General features: G+C 49.3%; 1 protein-coding gene across 8 annotated transcripts in view; it reads right to left on the minus strand.

Annotated features, from left to right (window-relative positions):
- The window catches only part of LOC115111840 (LIM and senescent cell antigen-like-containing domain protein 1), a 38,608-nt gene that overhangs the window by 11,802 nt on the left and 11,834 nt on the right, over positions 1 to 14,972 (minus strand). For 4 of the 8 annotated variants that reach the window (XM_029638376.2, XM_029638357.2, XM_029638386.2 and 1 more), the window contains exons 2-3: positions 3,357 to 3,516; positions 38 to 104 (exon numbers count right to left, since the gene is read on the minus strand). In XM_029638376.2, the coding sequence (XP_029494236.1) occupies positions 38 to 104; positions 3,357 to 3,516 (227 nt within the window). Of the gene's footprint in view, positions 1 to 37; positions 105 to 3,356; positions 3,517 to 8,773; positions 9,259 to 14,972 lie in introns of those variants that run through there. The other 4 variants (XM_029638349.2, XM_029638333.2, XM_029638324.2 and 1 more) reach the window with 4 other exon arrangements.

Genomic DNA, 14,972 nt, shown 5'->3' on the forward strand with positions numbered 1-14,972 from the left:
TGGAATGCTGCTGTGTAGGTGCAGTTCCTGTACTCACCACATTGGTGGCAGCAGGGAGCAAACAACATCTGGAAGTCGTGCTCGCAGTACTTCCTGCCCTCAAACTGCAAGAAAAAAGTTAGGTTCAATATACACTGCTCAAAAAAATAAATAAAGGGAACACTAAAATAACACATCCTAGATCTGAATTAATGAAATATTCTTATTAAATACTTTTTTCTTTACATAGTTGATTGTGCTGACAACAAAAATCACACGCACAATTATCAATGGAAATCAAATTTAACAACACATGGAGGTCTGGATTTGGAGTCACACTCAAAATTAAAGTGGAAAACCACACTACAGGCTGATCCAACTTTGATGTAATGTCCTTAAAACAAGTCAAAATGAGGCTCAGTAGTGTGTGTGGCCTCCACGTGCCTGTATGACCTCCCTACAATGCCTGGGCATGCTTCAGATGAGGTGGTGGATGGTGTCCTGAGGGATCTCTTCCCAGACCTGCACTAAAGCATCCGCCAACTCCTGGACAGTCTGTGGTGCAACGTGGCGTTGGTGGATGGAGCGAGACATGATGTCCCAGATGTGCTCAATTGGATTCAGGTCTGGGGAACGGGCGGGCCAGTCCATAGCATCAATGCCTTCCTCTTGCAGGAACTGCTGACACACTCCAGCCACATGAGGTCTAGCATTGTCTTGCATTAGGAGGAACGCAGGGCCAACCGCCCCAGGATATGGTCTCAGAAGGGGTCTGAGGATCTCATCTCGGTACCTAATGGCAGTCAGGCTACCTCTGGCGAGCACATGGAGGGCTGTGCGGCCCCCCAAAGAAATGCCACCCCACGACTGACCCACCGCCAAACCGGTCATGCGGGCTGATGTTGCAGGCAGCAGAACGTTATCCACGGCGTCTCCAGACTCTGTCACGTGCTCAGTGTGAACCTGCTTTCATCTGTGAAGAGCACAGGGCGCCAGTGGCGAATTTGCCAATCTTGGTGTTCTCTAGCAAATGCCAAACGTCCTGCACGGTGTTGGGCTGTAAGCACAACCCCCACCTGTGGACGTCGGGCCTTCATACCACCCTCATGAAGTCTGTTTCTGACCGTTTGAGCAGATACATGCACATTTGTGGCCTGCTGGAGGTCATTTTGCAGGGCTCTGGCAGTGCTACTCCTTGCACAAAGGCGGAGGTAGCGGTCCTGCTGCTGAGTTTTTGCCCTCCTACGGCCTCCTAAACGTCTCCTGATGTACTGGCCTGTCTCCTGGTAGCGCCTCCATGCTCTGGACACTACGCTGACAGACACAGCAAACCTTCTTGTTACAGCTCGCATTGATGTGCCATCCTGGATGAGCTGCACTACCTGAGCCACTTGTATGGGTGGTAGACTCCGTCTCATACTACCACTAGAGTGAAAGCACCGCCAGCATTCAAAAGTGACCAAAACATCAGCCAGGAAGCATAGGAACTGAGAAGTGTTCTGTGGTACCACCTGCAGAACCACTCCTTTATTGGGGGTGTCTTGCTAATTGCCTATAATTTCCACCTGTTGTCTATTCCATTTGCACAACAGCATGTGACATTTATTGTAAATCAGTGTTGCTTCTTAAGTGGACAGTTTGATTTCACAGAAGTGTGATTGACTTGGAGTTACATTGTGTTGTTTAAGTGTTCCCTTTATTTTTTTGAGCAGTGTTGTTTAGGTGTAGTCTGGATGGGCTGCCGGAAAGGAAACTGTTGTCTTACAGTCAGAAAATACATGAACATCTTATTTTAGTAGTCACAGTCTATGTATTTCTGGAACAATCAATACAGAACATAAGCATCAGAACCAGTCATTGATTAGAACATACGGTAGGCATAGATACACCTGTACCTCTACAGATCTGTCTGTGGCTTTGATCTCCCTTTCAGGGAAGAGCTCTGGGATCCCTAGGGTCAGCTGGATGTGTCTGGCCTCCTGTCTATTCTGCTGGCCACTGACCAGCCAGACAAGCCTCTAATGGGCCAGTATGGCATTGGGCGGAGTGCTGTGAGTTCAATCCAGCTAATACACTATACCTAATATTGAATTTGTGACAGGAGGGAGGCTAATGCAATAATTGGTCTCTAAGACAAGGGGCTTAGGGTTTATTTCAGGCTGGGCAATGTATATGATGGGATGGGTGAGAGGGAGAGGTAGAGAAGAAGAGAGGGGCTGATGGTGAGAGGGCAGAGACAGTATGATGGTGAGAGGGTATGATGGTGAGATGGAGGGAGAGAAGGGAGAGAGGGTATGATGGTGAGAGGGAGAGAAGGTATGATGGTATGATGGTGAGAGGGAGAGAGGTATGATGGTGAGAGGGAGAGAAGGGTGAGAGGGTATGATGGTGAGAGGGAGAGAAAGGAGAGAGGGTATGATGGTGAGAGGGAGAGAAGGGAAAGAGGGTATGATGGTGAGAGGGAGAGAAGGGAGAGAGGGTATGAGGGTATGATGGTGAGAGGGAGAGAAGGGAGAGAAGGTATGATGGTGAGAGGGAGAGAAGGGTGAGAGGGTATGCTGGTGAGAGGGAGAGCAGGGTGAGGGTATGATGGTGAGAGGGAGAAGGGTGAGGGTATGATGGTGAGAGGGAGAGAAGGGTGAGGGTATGATGGTGAGAGGGAGAGAAAGGAGAGAGGGTAAGATGGTGAGAGGGAGAGAAAGGATAGAGGGTATGATGGTGAGAGGGAGAGAAGGGAAAGAGGGTATGATGGTGAGAGGGAGAGAAGGGAAAGAGGGTATGATGGTGAGAGGGAGAGAAGGGAAAGAGGGTATGATGGTGAGAGGGAGAGAAGGGAGAGAGGGTATGATGGTGAGAGGGAGAGATGGGAAAGAGGGTATGATGGTGAGAGGGTATGATGGTGAGAGGGTATGATGGTGAGAGGGAGAGAAGGTAGAGAGTGTATGGTGGTGAGAGGGAGAGAAGGTATGATGGTGAGAGGGAGAGAAGGGAAAGAGGGTATGATGGTGAGAGGGAATGATGGTGAGAGGGAGAGAAGGGAGAGAGGGTATGATGGTGAGAGGGAGAGAAGGGAGAGAGGGTATGATGGTGAGAGGGAGAGAGGGAGAGAAGGGAAAGAGAGTATGATGGTGAGAGGGTATGATGGTGAGAGGGAGAGAGCGTATGATGGTGAGAGGGAGAGAAGGGAAAGAGGGTATGATGGTGAGAGGGAGAGAGGGTATGATGGTGAGAGGGAGCGAAGGTATGATGGTGAGAGGGAGAGAAGGGAGAGAGGGTATGATGGTGAGAGGGAGAGAAGGGAGAGAGGGTATGATGGTGAGAGGGAGAGAAGGGAGAGAGGGAAAGAGGGTGACAGGGGTAACGTAAGAGAATGTCACCTCATAGAAGAGACCTTCGGGGAACTGTTGGAAGCACTGAGCACAGACGAAGCATCCCTCATGGTACAGCTCCCCGTTGCTATTGACGATCTTCTCCGCCGGGGCAAAGCCACTCTTACAGCGCTCACACATCGCATTGGCCAGGGCATTGGCCATGTTGCTGAGAGAGGTGAGAAAGGGGGCGAGAGTTATCTTGAGTATCCCTTTTCTCTTTTCTAATAAAGGGAAAGAACAGGTAATTGAGTAAAGTCACAATGTAGAACCCTCTTGGCAAGGTTTTGTCAGCAGCCACACCACAGCTGAAGCACATCCATCACCCATCGTACAGAAAGAATAGTTTCTCTGACACAACACACCCAGCTAGAGGCTGTATTCAGGGTTTGGATATCAGGGTGGGGGAAATGAGTGAGCTGAGATCACACACATTCCTTCACACACACACACATGGATTCTCAGGTCAGTTCCCAGTAACCCCTGGTGTTTGTTGGTCCGTCTCTGCACACCATCGCTTCAGGCAAAGAAGGAAAAGCAGGACAATCTAGATGCTGTGTGTACCAACAGAGATGCACGCTGTATAGTCACGTGAGTGAGTGAGTGAGTGAGTGAGTAGCCCAATCAGAGCCAATATTGCACAAACCCTGCCAAGGAACACCAGGTTCAAAAACTGTTTAAATTGGAACTTGCAACCATAGTGAAAGGTATGTGAGAGACTCTGTGTACAGTATGTGTGTGCAGGGAGGAGAGAGGAGAGAATTAGTTCAAATAAGGGCATCTCTCTCCATCTCAGAGCTACAGGGCAGCCTGTTACTCCTGGTCACACACAAACTCAAGCCCACTTTCATGTCACCAGACTTAAAGGGTAAATGAGGGGTTTTTCAATGCCAGCCAGGGACTTGTCTCTCCAAACAGCCTGTTGTTATTAGTCAGACTGAACCAAATGAAAGGAGAGAGAGAGAGGGGCAGGGAGGAGGAGGAGGAGGGAGGGCTGCTTTGTTTAAAAGGTCAGAATTCCAATGTGTGTCCAGGAGAAACACATGCTCACACAAGAATGCAAACTCCCCCACTACATGACCAAAAGTATGTGGACACCTGCTCGTCGAACGTCTCATTCCAAAATCATGGGCATTAAAATGGAGTTGCCCCCCCCCCGCTGCTATAACAATCTCCACTCTTCAAGGAAGGCTTCCCACTACAGTTGAAGTCAGAAGTTTACATACACTTAGGTTGGAGTCATTAAAACCTATTTTTCAACCACTCCACAAATTTCTTGTTAACAAACTATAGTTTTGGAAAGTCAGTTAGGACATCTACTTTGTGCATGACAAGTCATTTTTCCAACAATTGTTTACAGACAGATTATTTCACTTATTCACGGTATCACAAGTCCAGTGGGTCAGAAGTTAACATACACTAAATTGAAATCTAAAGAAATCAGCCAAGACCTCCACAAGTCTGGTTCATCCTTGGGAGCAATTTCCAAATGCCTGAAGGTACCACGTTCATCTGTACAAACAATAGTACGCAAGTATAAACACCATGGGACCAAGCAGCCGTCATACCGCTCAGGAAGGAGACGCGTTCTGTCTCCTAGAGATGAACGCACTTTGGTGCGAAAAGTGGAAATCAATCCCAGAACAGCAGCAAAGGACCTTGTGAAGATGCTGGAGGACACAGGTACAAAAGTATCTATATCCACAGTAAAACGAGTCCTATATCGACATAAGCTGAAAGGCCGCTCAGCAAGGTAGAAGCCACTGCTCCAAAACCGCCATAAAAAAGCCAGACTATGGTTTATACTTCCAAAGTTGTGGCAAGTTGTGGCGAGGACAACAATGTCAAGGTATTGGAGTGGCCATCACACAGCCCTGACCTCAATCCTATAGAACATTTGTGGGCAGAACTGAAAAAGTGTGTGCGAGCAAGGAGGCCTACAAACCTGACTCAGTTACACCAGCTCTGTCAGGAGGAATGGGCCAAAATTCACCCAACTTATTGTGGGAAGCTTGTGGAAGGCTACCCAAAATGTTTGACCCAAGTTAAACAATTTAAAGGCAATGCTACCAAATACTAATTGAGTGTATGTAAACTTCTAACCCACTGGGAATGTGATGAAAGAAATAAAAGCTGAACAAAATAATTCTCTACTATTATTCTGACATTTCATTCTTAAAATAAAGTGGTGATCCTAACTGACCTAAGACAGGGAATTTTTACTAGGATTAAATTTCATGAATTGTGAAACAGAGTTTGAATGTATTTGGCTAAGGTGTATGTAAACTTCCAACTTCAACTGTAGATGTTGGAACACTGCTGTGGGGACTTGCTTCCATTCAGCCACAATAGGTTGGGTCCAGATGCTGGGAGGTTAGGCCTGGCTCCCACTTGTCACTCCAATTAATTCCAAAGGTGTTCGATGGGGTTGAGTTCAGGGCTCTGTGCAGGCCAGTCAAGTTCTTCCACACCAATCTCGACAAATAATTTCTGTATTGACCTCGCTCTGTGCACGGGGACATTATCATGCTGAAACAGGTTAAGGGCCTTCTCCAAACTGTTGCCACAAAGTTGGAAGCACAGAATCATCTAGAATGTCATTGTATGCTGTAGTGTTAAGATTTCCCTCCAGTGGAACTAAGGGGTCTAGCCCGAACCATGAAAAACAGCCCCAGACTATTATTTATCCTCCACCAAACTTTACAGTTGGCGCTATGAATTGGGGCAGGTAACGCTCTCCTGGCATCAGCCAAACCCAGATTCTTCCGTCGGACTGCCAGATGGTGTAGCGTGATTCATCACTCCAGAGAACACGTTTCCACTGCTCCAGAGTTCAATGGCGGTGAGCTTTACACCACTCCAGCTGACACTTGGCATTGCGCATGGTGATCTTAGGCTTGTGTGCGGCTTCTCGGGCCATGGAAACCCATTTCATGAAGCTCCCGACAAACAGTTCTTGTGCTAGTTCCAGAGGCAGTTTGGAACTCTGTAGTGAGTGTTGCAACCGAGGACAGACTATTTATATGCGCTACGCGGTTCAGCACTCGGCGGTCCCGTTCTCTGAGCTTTGTGTGGCCTACCACTTTGCAGCTAGACGTTTCCTCTTCACAATAACAGTACTTACAGTTGACCGGGGCAGCTTTAGCAGGGCAGACATTTTGGAAAGATTGTCACATTGTCAGAAAGGTTAGGAACTTTGAAAGTTACTGAGCTCTTCAATAAACCGGTCAGCAACAGGTATGGCTGAAATAGCAGAATCCACTCATTTTAAGGCGTGTCCACATACTTTTGAACGTGGATATAAATGCAACATGTAAAGTGATGCACAGAGATATTTGAATGCACAGAGATACCGTGACGAGATCCTGAGGCACATTGTCGTGTATTCAGCCACCATCACCTCATGTTTCAGCATGATAATGCACTGCCCCATGTCACAAGGATCTGTACACAATTCCTGGAATCTGAAAATGTCCCAGTTCTTCCAGGGCCTGCATACTCACCAGACATATCAAACATTGAGCATGTTTGGGATGCTCTGGATTGACGTGTACGACAACGTGTTGCGGTTCACACCAATATCCAGCAACTTCACACATCCATCGAAGAGAATTGGGCCTGATCAACTCTATGCAAAGGAGATATGTCACGCTGCATGAGGCAATTGGAGGTCACAACAGATACTGACTGGTTTTCTGATCCAAGCCCCTACATTGTTTTTAAAGGTATCTGTGACCAACAGATGGCAGGGTAGCCTAGTGGTTAGAGTGTTGGACTAGTAACTGGAAGGTTGCAAGTTCAAACCCCCGAGCTGGCAAGGTACAAATCTGTCGTTCTGCCCCTGAACAGGCAGTTAACCCACTGGCCGTCATTGAAAATAAGAATTTGTTCTTAACTGACTTGCCTAGTTAAATAAAGGTCAAAAAATAAACAAAATTGTATTCCCAGTCATGTGAAATCCATAGATTAGGGCCTAATGAATTTCAATTGACTGATTTCCTTATATGAACTGTAACTTTAAAGTTGTTGCGTTTCTATTTTGTTCAGTGTATATGGCACTGCTCTCCCCTCAGAGAGACACCTGACCTTCTTTCTCTCAATCTTGTGTCTTTCTTCCTCCCGCTCTCATCATATAGTAACTGTATATCCTACAGCAGGATCAACACTACAGTAACTCACTACATTCCAGAGCACACAGAACGTATTGTCACAAGATGTGGAATCAATGCAGACTTTCAGTCAAGCTATTCTACAGCTATCATCACACTGTCTGATGTAATGTATGTACGTATGAGGGCCATACTGTCAGGACCCTGACGTGACATCAGACAGAAGAAGGAGTCAGACTCCCTGTTCTGGCCCTGCTGGAAGGAAGTGACAAAAGCCTCAAGCATTTCCCCATAGACAGAACGACTATTCAGTCAGTGCTGAACTACTTGGTAAATACTTCATGATACTAACTTAGTGAGTTTGTGTCACAGGGAGAGAGAGAGGGAGACAGAGCAGTATCATGATGTTTCACCCCACCCACCCGTTGTCTCTAGTGCTCATGTTTATAAAATGACCAGGTTGTCATCACACATCAGAGGGTGACAAGTCAGAGCTTCTGTTTGATTAGCCATACTAGAGTATTAATGGCTATTCTGTCCCAATGGTTGAAAGATACTGTATGGTCTGTGCTGGAGTATCTGAGGCATCTAAGGATCAGACTTAGCCTCCCCATATAATTCAAAGCCTCAAACTGAGACCCTCACTTCCTTATAGACTTGCTAATGATTAGCATTCCAGACATATTCGCTGACTTAAGCTTGTTTGAAATGTGAAACATTTTCACTGATAATATACTTTTAACGCTGACAACATTACCCCCAATGGCCAACATTATCTGAGTAACCCCCGTTCTCACTATTCACAGGGACACAACATAAAAAAGCTCACATATATTTAGCCTGCCCTCATCCCCTAGATCCCTTCCTTTTACACACACACACACACACTGACACATAGTTATCATGCCTTCCGGCATATTTCACTTTGCATAACAAACTCCCCCAACATTAAAATAGCACAGGGCCTCTGAGCCACTGTCTACTACCTCACCATGGTACCATGACCTGGAGCATGAAACCAGCCAACTGTGTGTTCATGTCAAATACCACTTTAGAGAATTCAGATCATCAAACTGTTCCTTAGACTGCTGTAATACCAGAATTATTCACTTCCTAATACCAGAATTGTTCCTTATCATCAAACTGTTCCTAATACCAGAATTATTCTCATTCCTAACATTTCTAATATGCTTTCACAAAGGTCAATGACAGTTAATTGTGATAACCTTAAACCATAAATAAACTGAGTGGGTTTAATCCCAAAATAATGTATATTAGTCAGATGTTATCACTGAATCACTATATCCTGTTACACACCTCCTCCCCAGTGTGTAACATGTATCCTGGCTCCAGGACTTACAAACGTGCGTAGAAGTCACAGAATTCCTTGTAGACTTTGACATCGCTTCGTCTCCTCTGAGACTTGGAGACTGGCAGCTCTGCCTCCCCACTGTTGGCATGACGATGACCGTTAACAGTGTGGGGTTCAGAGTCAGGGGCCGCCCCATTCTCCGGGATGGTGGGTGGCAGTGACCGACTCTGGACCTGAACCTCCATAGGACACGACTCGGTAGTCCAAATACTAGTTAGTACACGCTCCCAGTCCAAGACACCCTGCCCCAGGCCTATTCTTCAAATACAGGCTCTTTCCCAAACACTCCCAGAACAATCCGATCCAAGGGCAGGATTACTAATCCAGAGAGTCTGAGCAGCACTGAGACTGAGACTGACTGACCTGACTTCACACAGATCCCTGATCTAACTCCCTCTTTTTCTCTCCCTTGCGCACACATTCCCTTTCACCCTCCCTCAACTCTCTCACGCACACACCCTGTCTCTAGATACTCTCTCTCTTGCCCTACCTCTCTGTGTCACCCTTCCTCCCCCTCTCCATTAAGGGGTGTATCTTTCAAACTAAGAGCTCATCCAGCCAGTGGACTAGAGCAGACAGAGGTGACTGGACACACAGTGAAGGGGAGGACTGTCAACTCTATCTAAAAGGGGGCAGAGTATGAATTTATCTCTCTCTCTCTCATATGAAAACATTATGAACAGATAAAAGTCATCTCTGCCATTACAAAGGGGTGGCCTAGTGGTTAGAGAGTTGGACTAGTAACTGGAAGGTTGCAAGTTCAAACCCCCAAGCTGACAAGGTACAAATCTATCGTTCTGCCCCTGAACAGGCAGTTAACCCACTGTTCCTAGGCCGTCATTGAAAATAAGAATTTGTTCTTAACTGACTTGCCTAGTGAAATAAAGGTAAAAAATATTGAAGGAAATAAAAAAATCTAGTGAATAAACACTTGTAAAGTATTATTGTTGTTATTATTATCTGCTCTATGCCATCAGAGTGATTAATAGTTGTTTATGTGGCTAAATTCATCACATCTTATAGCCCTCCTTAAATGAATGACACTCCTACACCACCAAAAGATCAGGAGAATAAATCTACTGGAGACACTATTCATCCTCTGTAAGAAAAACTATAAGTCCAGCTGAAAACCTCTTCAATGACTTTAAAACCAAGGCAGTGTCCCAGCTCCAAATCTCAATGCTGTGTGTAGTAAGCCTGTGTCACTTTAGCATGGAGCACTGTGGACATGTGCATTAGCATGGAGCACTGTGGACATGTGCTTTAGCATGGAGCACTGTGGACATGTCTCTCCACAGAGTGTCAGACCATAAACCAGGAGGGCATTCCTCTCTGCTATTCAAATCTTCTGCGTGTTTCCATTATTCTACAAATAGATGCCCGGGAAAGTGTCATCTCCAAACCAGGTTCTGCCAGCTGACGCGCCAGCCCCAGTGTATGTGGGGGGCCATCTTTACCTCCTCCTGTCCCTGGTGACAGCGGCTGGTGTGTGACTTACTGCTAGCAGGTTCAGACTCATACACAACATGGGTCCTTCTATTCTCACCACTGATCCAGATAAAGAATGGATTAAAATGGTCATAGGAAACAGACTGGAAACTACTGGTGTTGACTGACAGGACAATGGGACAGAGGGCGGGACCAAAACAGGAAACACTAAGCTGCCACCCTGATTACAGCATACAGATTATACTGAGGAGAGGACTAGAGAGGAGTGTTTCCATGTGGTCATGTCTCCGTCATTCAGGCCCTAGCCTATTCCTGAAAACACAGTTTACATTCCACAACAGGTGAAGCGTCTCTCTCGCTGACTGTTTCCTGGGAGGGAGACACAGAAAGACGGTGAGAGGAAAATGAGAGAGAGAAAAGGGACAGAGAGAGAAAGCCTCCAGCGGGCCAAATCACTGCATTTCCCATGAAGCCTATATGGGGCGGCAGGGTAGCCTAGTGGTTAGAGTGGTGGACTAGTAACCGGAAGGTTACAAGTTCAAACCCCCGAGCTGACAATGTACAAATCTGTCGTTCTGCCCCTGAACAGGCAGTTAACCCACTGTTCCTGGGCCGTCATTGTTCTTAACTGACTTCCTTAGTTAAATAAAGGTAAAAAATAAATAAATAAAATGAGGAGCTGGGAGCCCAAATGGAGGTTTATTATTAGAGAGAGAGGTTGTTATGAGTTGCATGGGGGAGCATGGGGAGATGGGGGAGCACGGGGGTTGTGATCGTAGATCCCAGATCCACTCTACTAAAGCTGTTCACAGGCTGTAGATCCTGTCAGAACTGGAGCTTAGATTTACATGATATCTCTCCCTGAGAGGAAGAAGGCTCTTATGAATGGAACGGCATCCAACACATGGAAACCATTGACACCATTCCACTCCAGTCATTACCACAAGCACGTCCTCCCCAATTAAGGTGCCACCAACCTCCTGTGGTGTGCGCGTGCAGGGCCTGTAGTACAGCCTCTTCTGAGGCAATAGGGGAGAATAAACAAATACAGCATCTGACTGACATACATCCAGACTGGGAGAGTGTGTGTGAGTGTTAACGTGTAAGTGAGCCAAGATGTGTGCGAATGTATAAATGTCTGTGTGTTCACTTGATATCAGTGTGGGTGTGTGTGTGTGTGGCCTCACCAGTAGCATTCAATTAATGAGGCCACCCAGAGGGGCTAGGGCCTAAAAATGTCCTCAGCAACTGTCACCAGCAGACAGGGTGGCTCTGGAGTGCATTCTCTGCATTGGGACATGGCTTTGCAGGACTCTAAAGAGATGCCATGGTAACAGAATGATGATGAGACTCAAATTCTTCACTTTAAAAAGGTGAGAGCAAACAAAAACCAATGATTTTTTTTAAACATACAACTCTATGCACCAGGACTACTTTCAAAAATGTCCACTGAAAATTTTACAAAACAAATATGCTTGAAGAACAGTGCCTAACCCTCTAACAAACCAACTAAATGTCCTGAATCCTGACCTGAGATCCATGCACATTACTTATCTGAGAGAAACCCTGCCCCCTGGGGGTCTGCAGTACAGAGAGAAACCCTGCCCCCTGGGGGTCTGCAGTACAGAGAGAAACCCTTCCCCCTGGGGGTCTGCAGTACAGAGAGAAACCCTTCCCCCTGGGGGTCTGAAGTACAGAGAGAAACCCCCTGGGGTCTGCAGTACAGAGAGAAACCCTTCCCCCTGGGGGTCTGAAGTACAGAGAGAAACCCTGCCCCCTGGGGGTCTGGAGTACAGAGAGAAACCCTGCCCCCTGGGGATCTGGAGTACAGAGAGAAACCCTTCCCCCTGGGGGTCTGGAGTACAGAGAGAAACCCTGCCCCCTGGGGGTCTGAAGTACAGAGAGAAACCCTGCCCCCTGGGGGTCTGAAGTACAGAGAGAAACCCTGCCCCCTGGGGGTCTGGAGTACAGAGAGAAACCCTTCCCCCTGGGGGTCTGAAGTACAGAGAGAAACCCTGCCCCCTGGGGGTCTGAAGTAGAGAGAAACCCTGCCCCCTGGGGGTCTGAAGTACAGAGAGAAACCCTGCCCCCTGGGGGTCTGCAGTACAGAGAGAAACCCTGCCCCCTGGGGGTCTGAAGTACAGAGAGAAACCCTGCCCCCTAGGGGTCTGCAGTACAGAGAGAAACCCTGCCCCCTGGGGGTCTGCAGTACAGAGAGAAACCCTGCCCCCTGGGGGTCTGCAGTACAGAGAGAAACCCTGCCCCCTGGGGGTCTGAAGTACAGAGAGAAACCCTTACCCCTGGGGGTCTGCAGTACAGAGAGAAACCCTTCCCCCTGGGGGTCTGAAGTACAGAGAGAAACCCCCTGGGGTCTGCAGTACAGAGAGAAACCCTTCCCCCTGGGGGTCTGAAGTACAGAGAGAAACCCTGCCCCCTGGGGGTCTGGAGTACAGAGAGAAACCCTGCCCCCTGGGGATCTGGAGTACAGAGAGAAACCCTTCCCCCTGGGGGTCTGGAGTACAGAGAGAAACCCTGCCCCCTGGGGGTCTGAAGTACAGAGAGAAACCCTGCCCCCTGGGGGTCTGAAGTACAGAGAGAAACCCTGCCCCCTGGGGGTCTGGAGTACAGAGAGAAACCCTTCCCCCTGGGGGTCTGAAGTACAGAGAGAAACCCTGCCCCCTGGGGGTCTGAAGTACAGAGAGAAACCCTGCCCCCTGGGGGTCTGAAGTACAGAGAGAAACCCTGCCCCCTGGGGGTCTGCAGTACAGAGAGAAACCCTGCCCCCTGGGGGTCTGAATTACAGAGAGAAACCCTGCCCCCTAGGGGTCTGCAGTACAGAGAGAAACCCTGCCCCCTGGGGGTCTGCAGTACAGAGAGAAACCCTGCCCCCTGGGGGTCTGCAGTACAGAGAGAAACCCTGCCCCCTGGGGGTCTGAAGTACAGAGAGAAACCCTGCCCCCTGGGGGTCTGCAGTACAGAGAGAAACCCTGCCCCCTGGGGGTCTGCAGTACAGAGAGAAACCCTGCCCCCTGGGGGTCTGCAGTACAGAGAGAAACCCTGCCCCCTGGGGGTCTGCAGTACAGAGAGAAACCCTGCCCCCTGGGGGTCTGCAGTACAGAGAGAAACCCTGCCACCTGGGGGTCTGCAGTACAGAGAGAAACCCTGCCCCCTGGGGGTCTGCAGTACAGAGAGAAACCCTGCCCCCTGGGGGTCTGCAGTACAGAGAGAAACCCTTCCCCCTGGGGGTCTGAAGTACAGAGAGAAACCCCCTGGGGTCTGCAGTACAGAGAGAAACCCTTCCCCTGGGGGTCTGAAGTACAGAGAGAAACCCTGCCCCTGGGGGTCTGGAGTACAGAGAGAAACCCTGCCCCTGGGGATCTGGAGTACAGAGAGAAACCCTTCCCCCTGGGGGTCTGGAGTACAGAGAGAAACCCTGCCCCCTGGGGGTCTGCAGTACAGAGAGAAACCCTGCCCCCTGGGGGTCTGAATTACAGAGAGAAACCCTGCCCCTAGGGGTCTGCAGTACAGAGAGAAACCCTGCCCCTGGGGGTCTGCAGTACAGAGAGAAACCCTGCCCCCTGGGGGTCTGCAGTACAGAGAGAAACCCTGCCCCCTGGGGGTCTGCAGTACAGAGAGAAACCCTGCCCCTGGGGGTCTGAAGTACAGAGAGAAACCCTGCCCCTGGGGGTCTGAAGTACAGAGAGAAACCCTGCCCCTGGGGGTCTGCAGTACAGAGAGAAACCCTGCCCCTGGGGGTCTGCAGTACAGAGAGAAACCCTGCCCCCTGGGGGTCTGCAGTACAGAGAGAAACCCTGCCCCCTGGGGGTCTGCAGTACAGAGAGAAACCCTGCCACCTGGGGGTCTGAAGTAGAGAGAAACCCTGCCCCCTGGGGGTCTGAAGTACAGAGAGAAACCCTGCCCCCTGGGGGTCTGCAGTACAGAGAGAAACCCTGCCCCCTGGGGGTCTGAAGTACAGAGAGAAACCCTGCCCCCTAGGGGTCTGCAGTACAGAGAGAAACCCTGCCCCCTGGGGGTCTGCAGTACAGAGAGAAACCCTGCCCCCTGGGGGTCTGCAGTACAGAGAGAAACCCTGCCCCCTGGGGGTCTGAAGTACAGAGAGAAACCCTGCCCCTGGGGGTCTGAAGTACAGAGAGAAACCCTGCCCCTGGGGGTCTGCAGTACAGAGAGAAACCCTGCCCCTGGGGGTCTGCAGTACAGAGAGAAACCCTGCCCCCTGGGGGTCTGCAGTACAGAGAGAAACCCTGCCCCCTGGGGGTCTGCAGTACAGAGAGAAACCCTGCCACCTGGGGGTCTGCAGTACAGAGAGAAACCCTGCCCCCTGGGGGTCTGCAGTACAGAGAGAAACCCTGCCCCTGGGGGTCTGCAGTACAGAGAGAAGCCCTGCCCCTGGGGGTCTGCAGTACAGAGAGAAACCCTGCCCCCTGGGGGTCTGCAGTACAGAGAGAAACCCTGCCCCCTGGGGGTCTGCAGTACAGAGAGAAACCCTGCCACCTGGGGGTCTGCAGTACAGAGAGAAACCCTGCCCCCTGGGGGTCTGCAGTACAGAGAGAAACCCTGCCCCCTGGGGGTCTGCAGTACAGAGAGAAACCCTGCCCCTGGGGGTCTGCAGTACAGAGAGAAACCCTGCCCCTGGGGGTCTGCAGTACAGAGAGAAACCCTGCCACCTGGGGGTCT

This window comes from Oncorhynchus nerka, linkage group LG3, assembly GCF_034236695.1.
Source record: "Oncorhynchus nerka isolate Pitt River linkage group LG3, Oner_Uvic_2.0, whole genome shotgun sequence".
NCBI classification, from domain to species: domain Eukaryota; kingdom Metazoa; phylum Chordata; class Actinopteri; order Salmoniformes; family Salmonidae; genus Oncorhynchus; species Oncorhynchus nerka.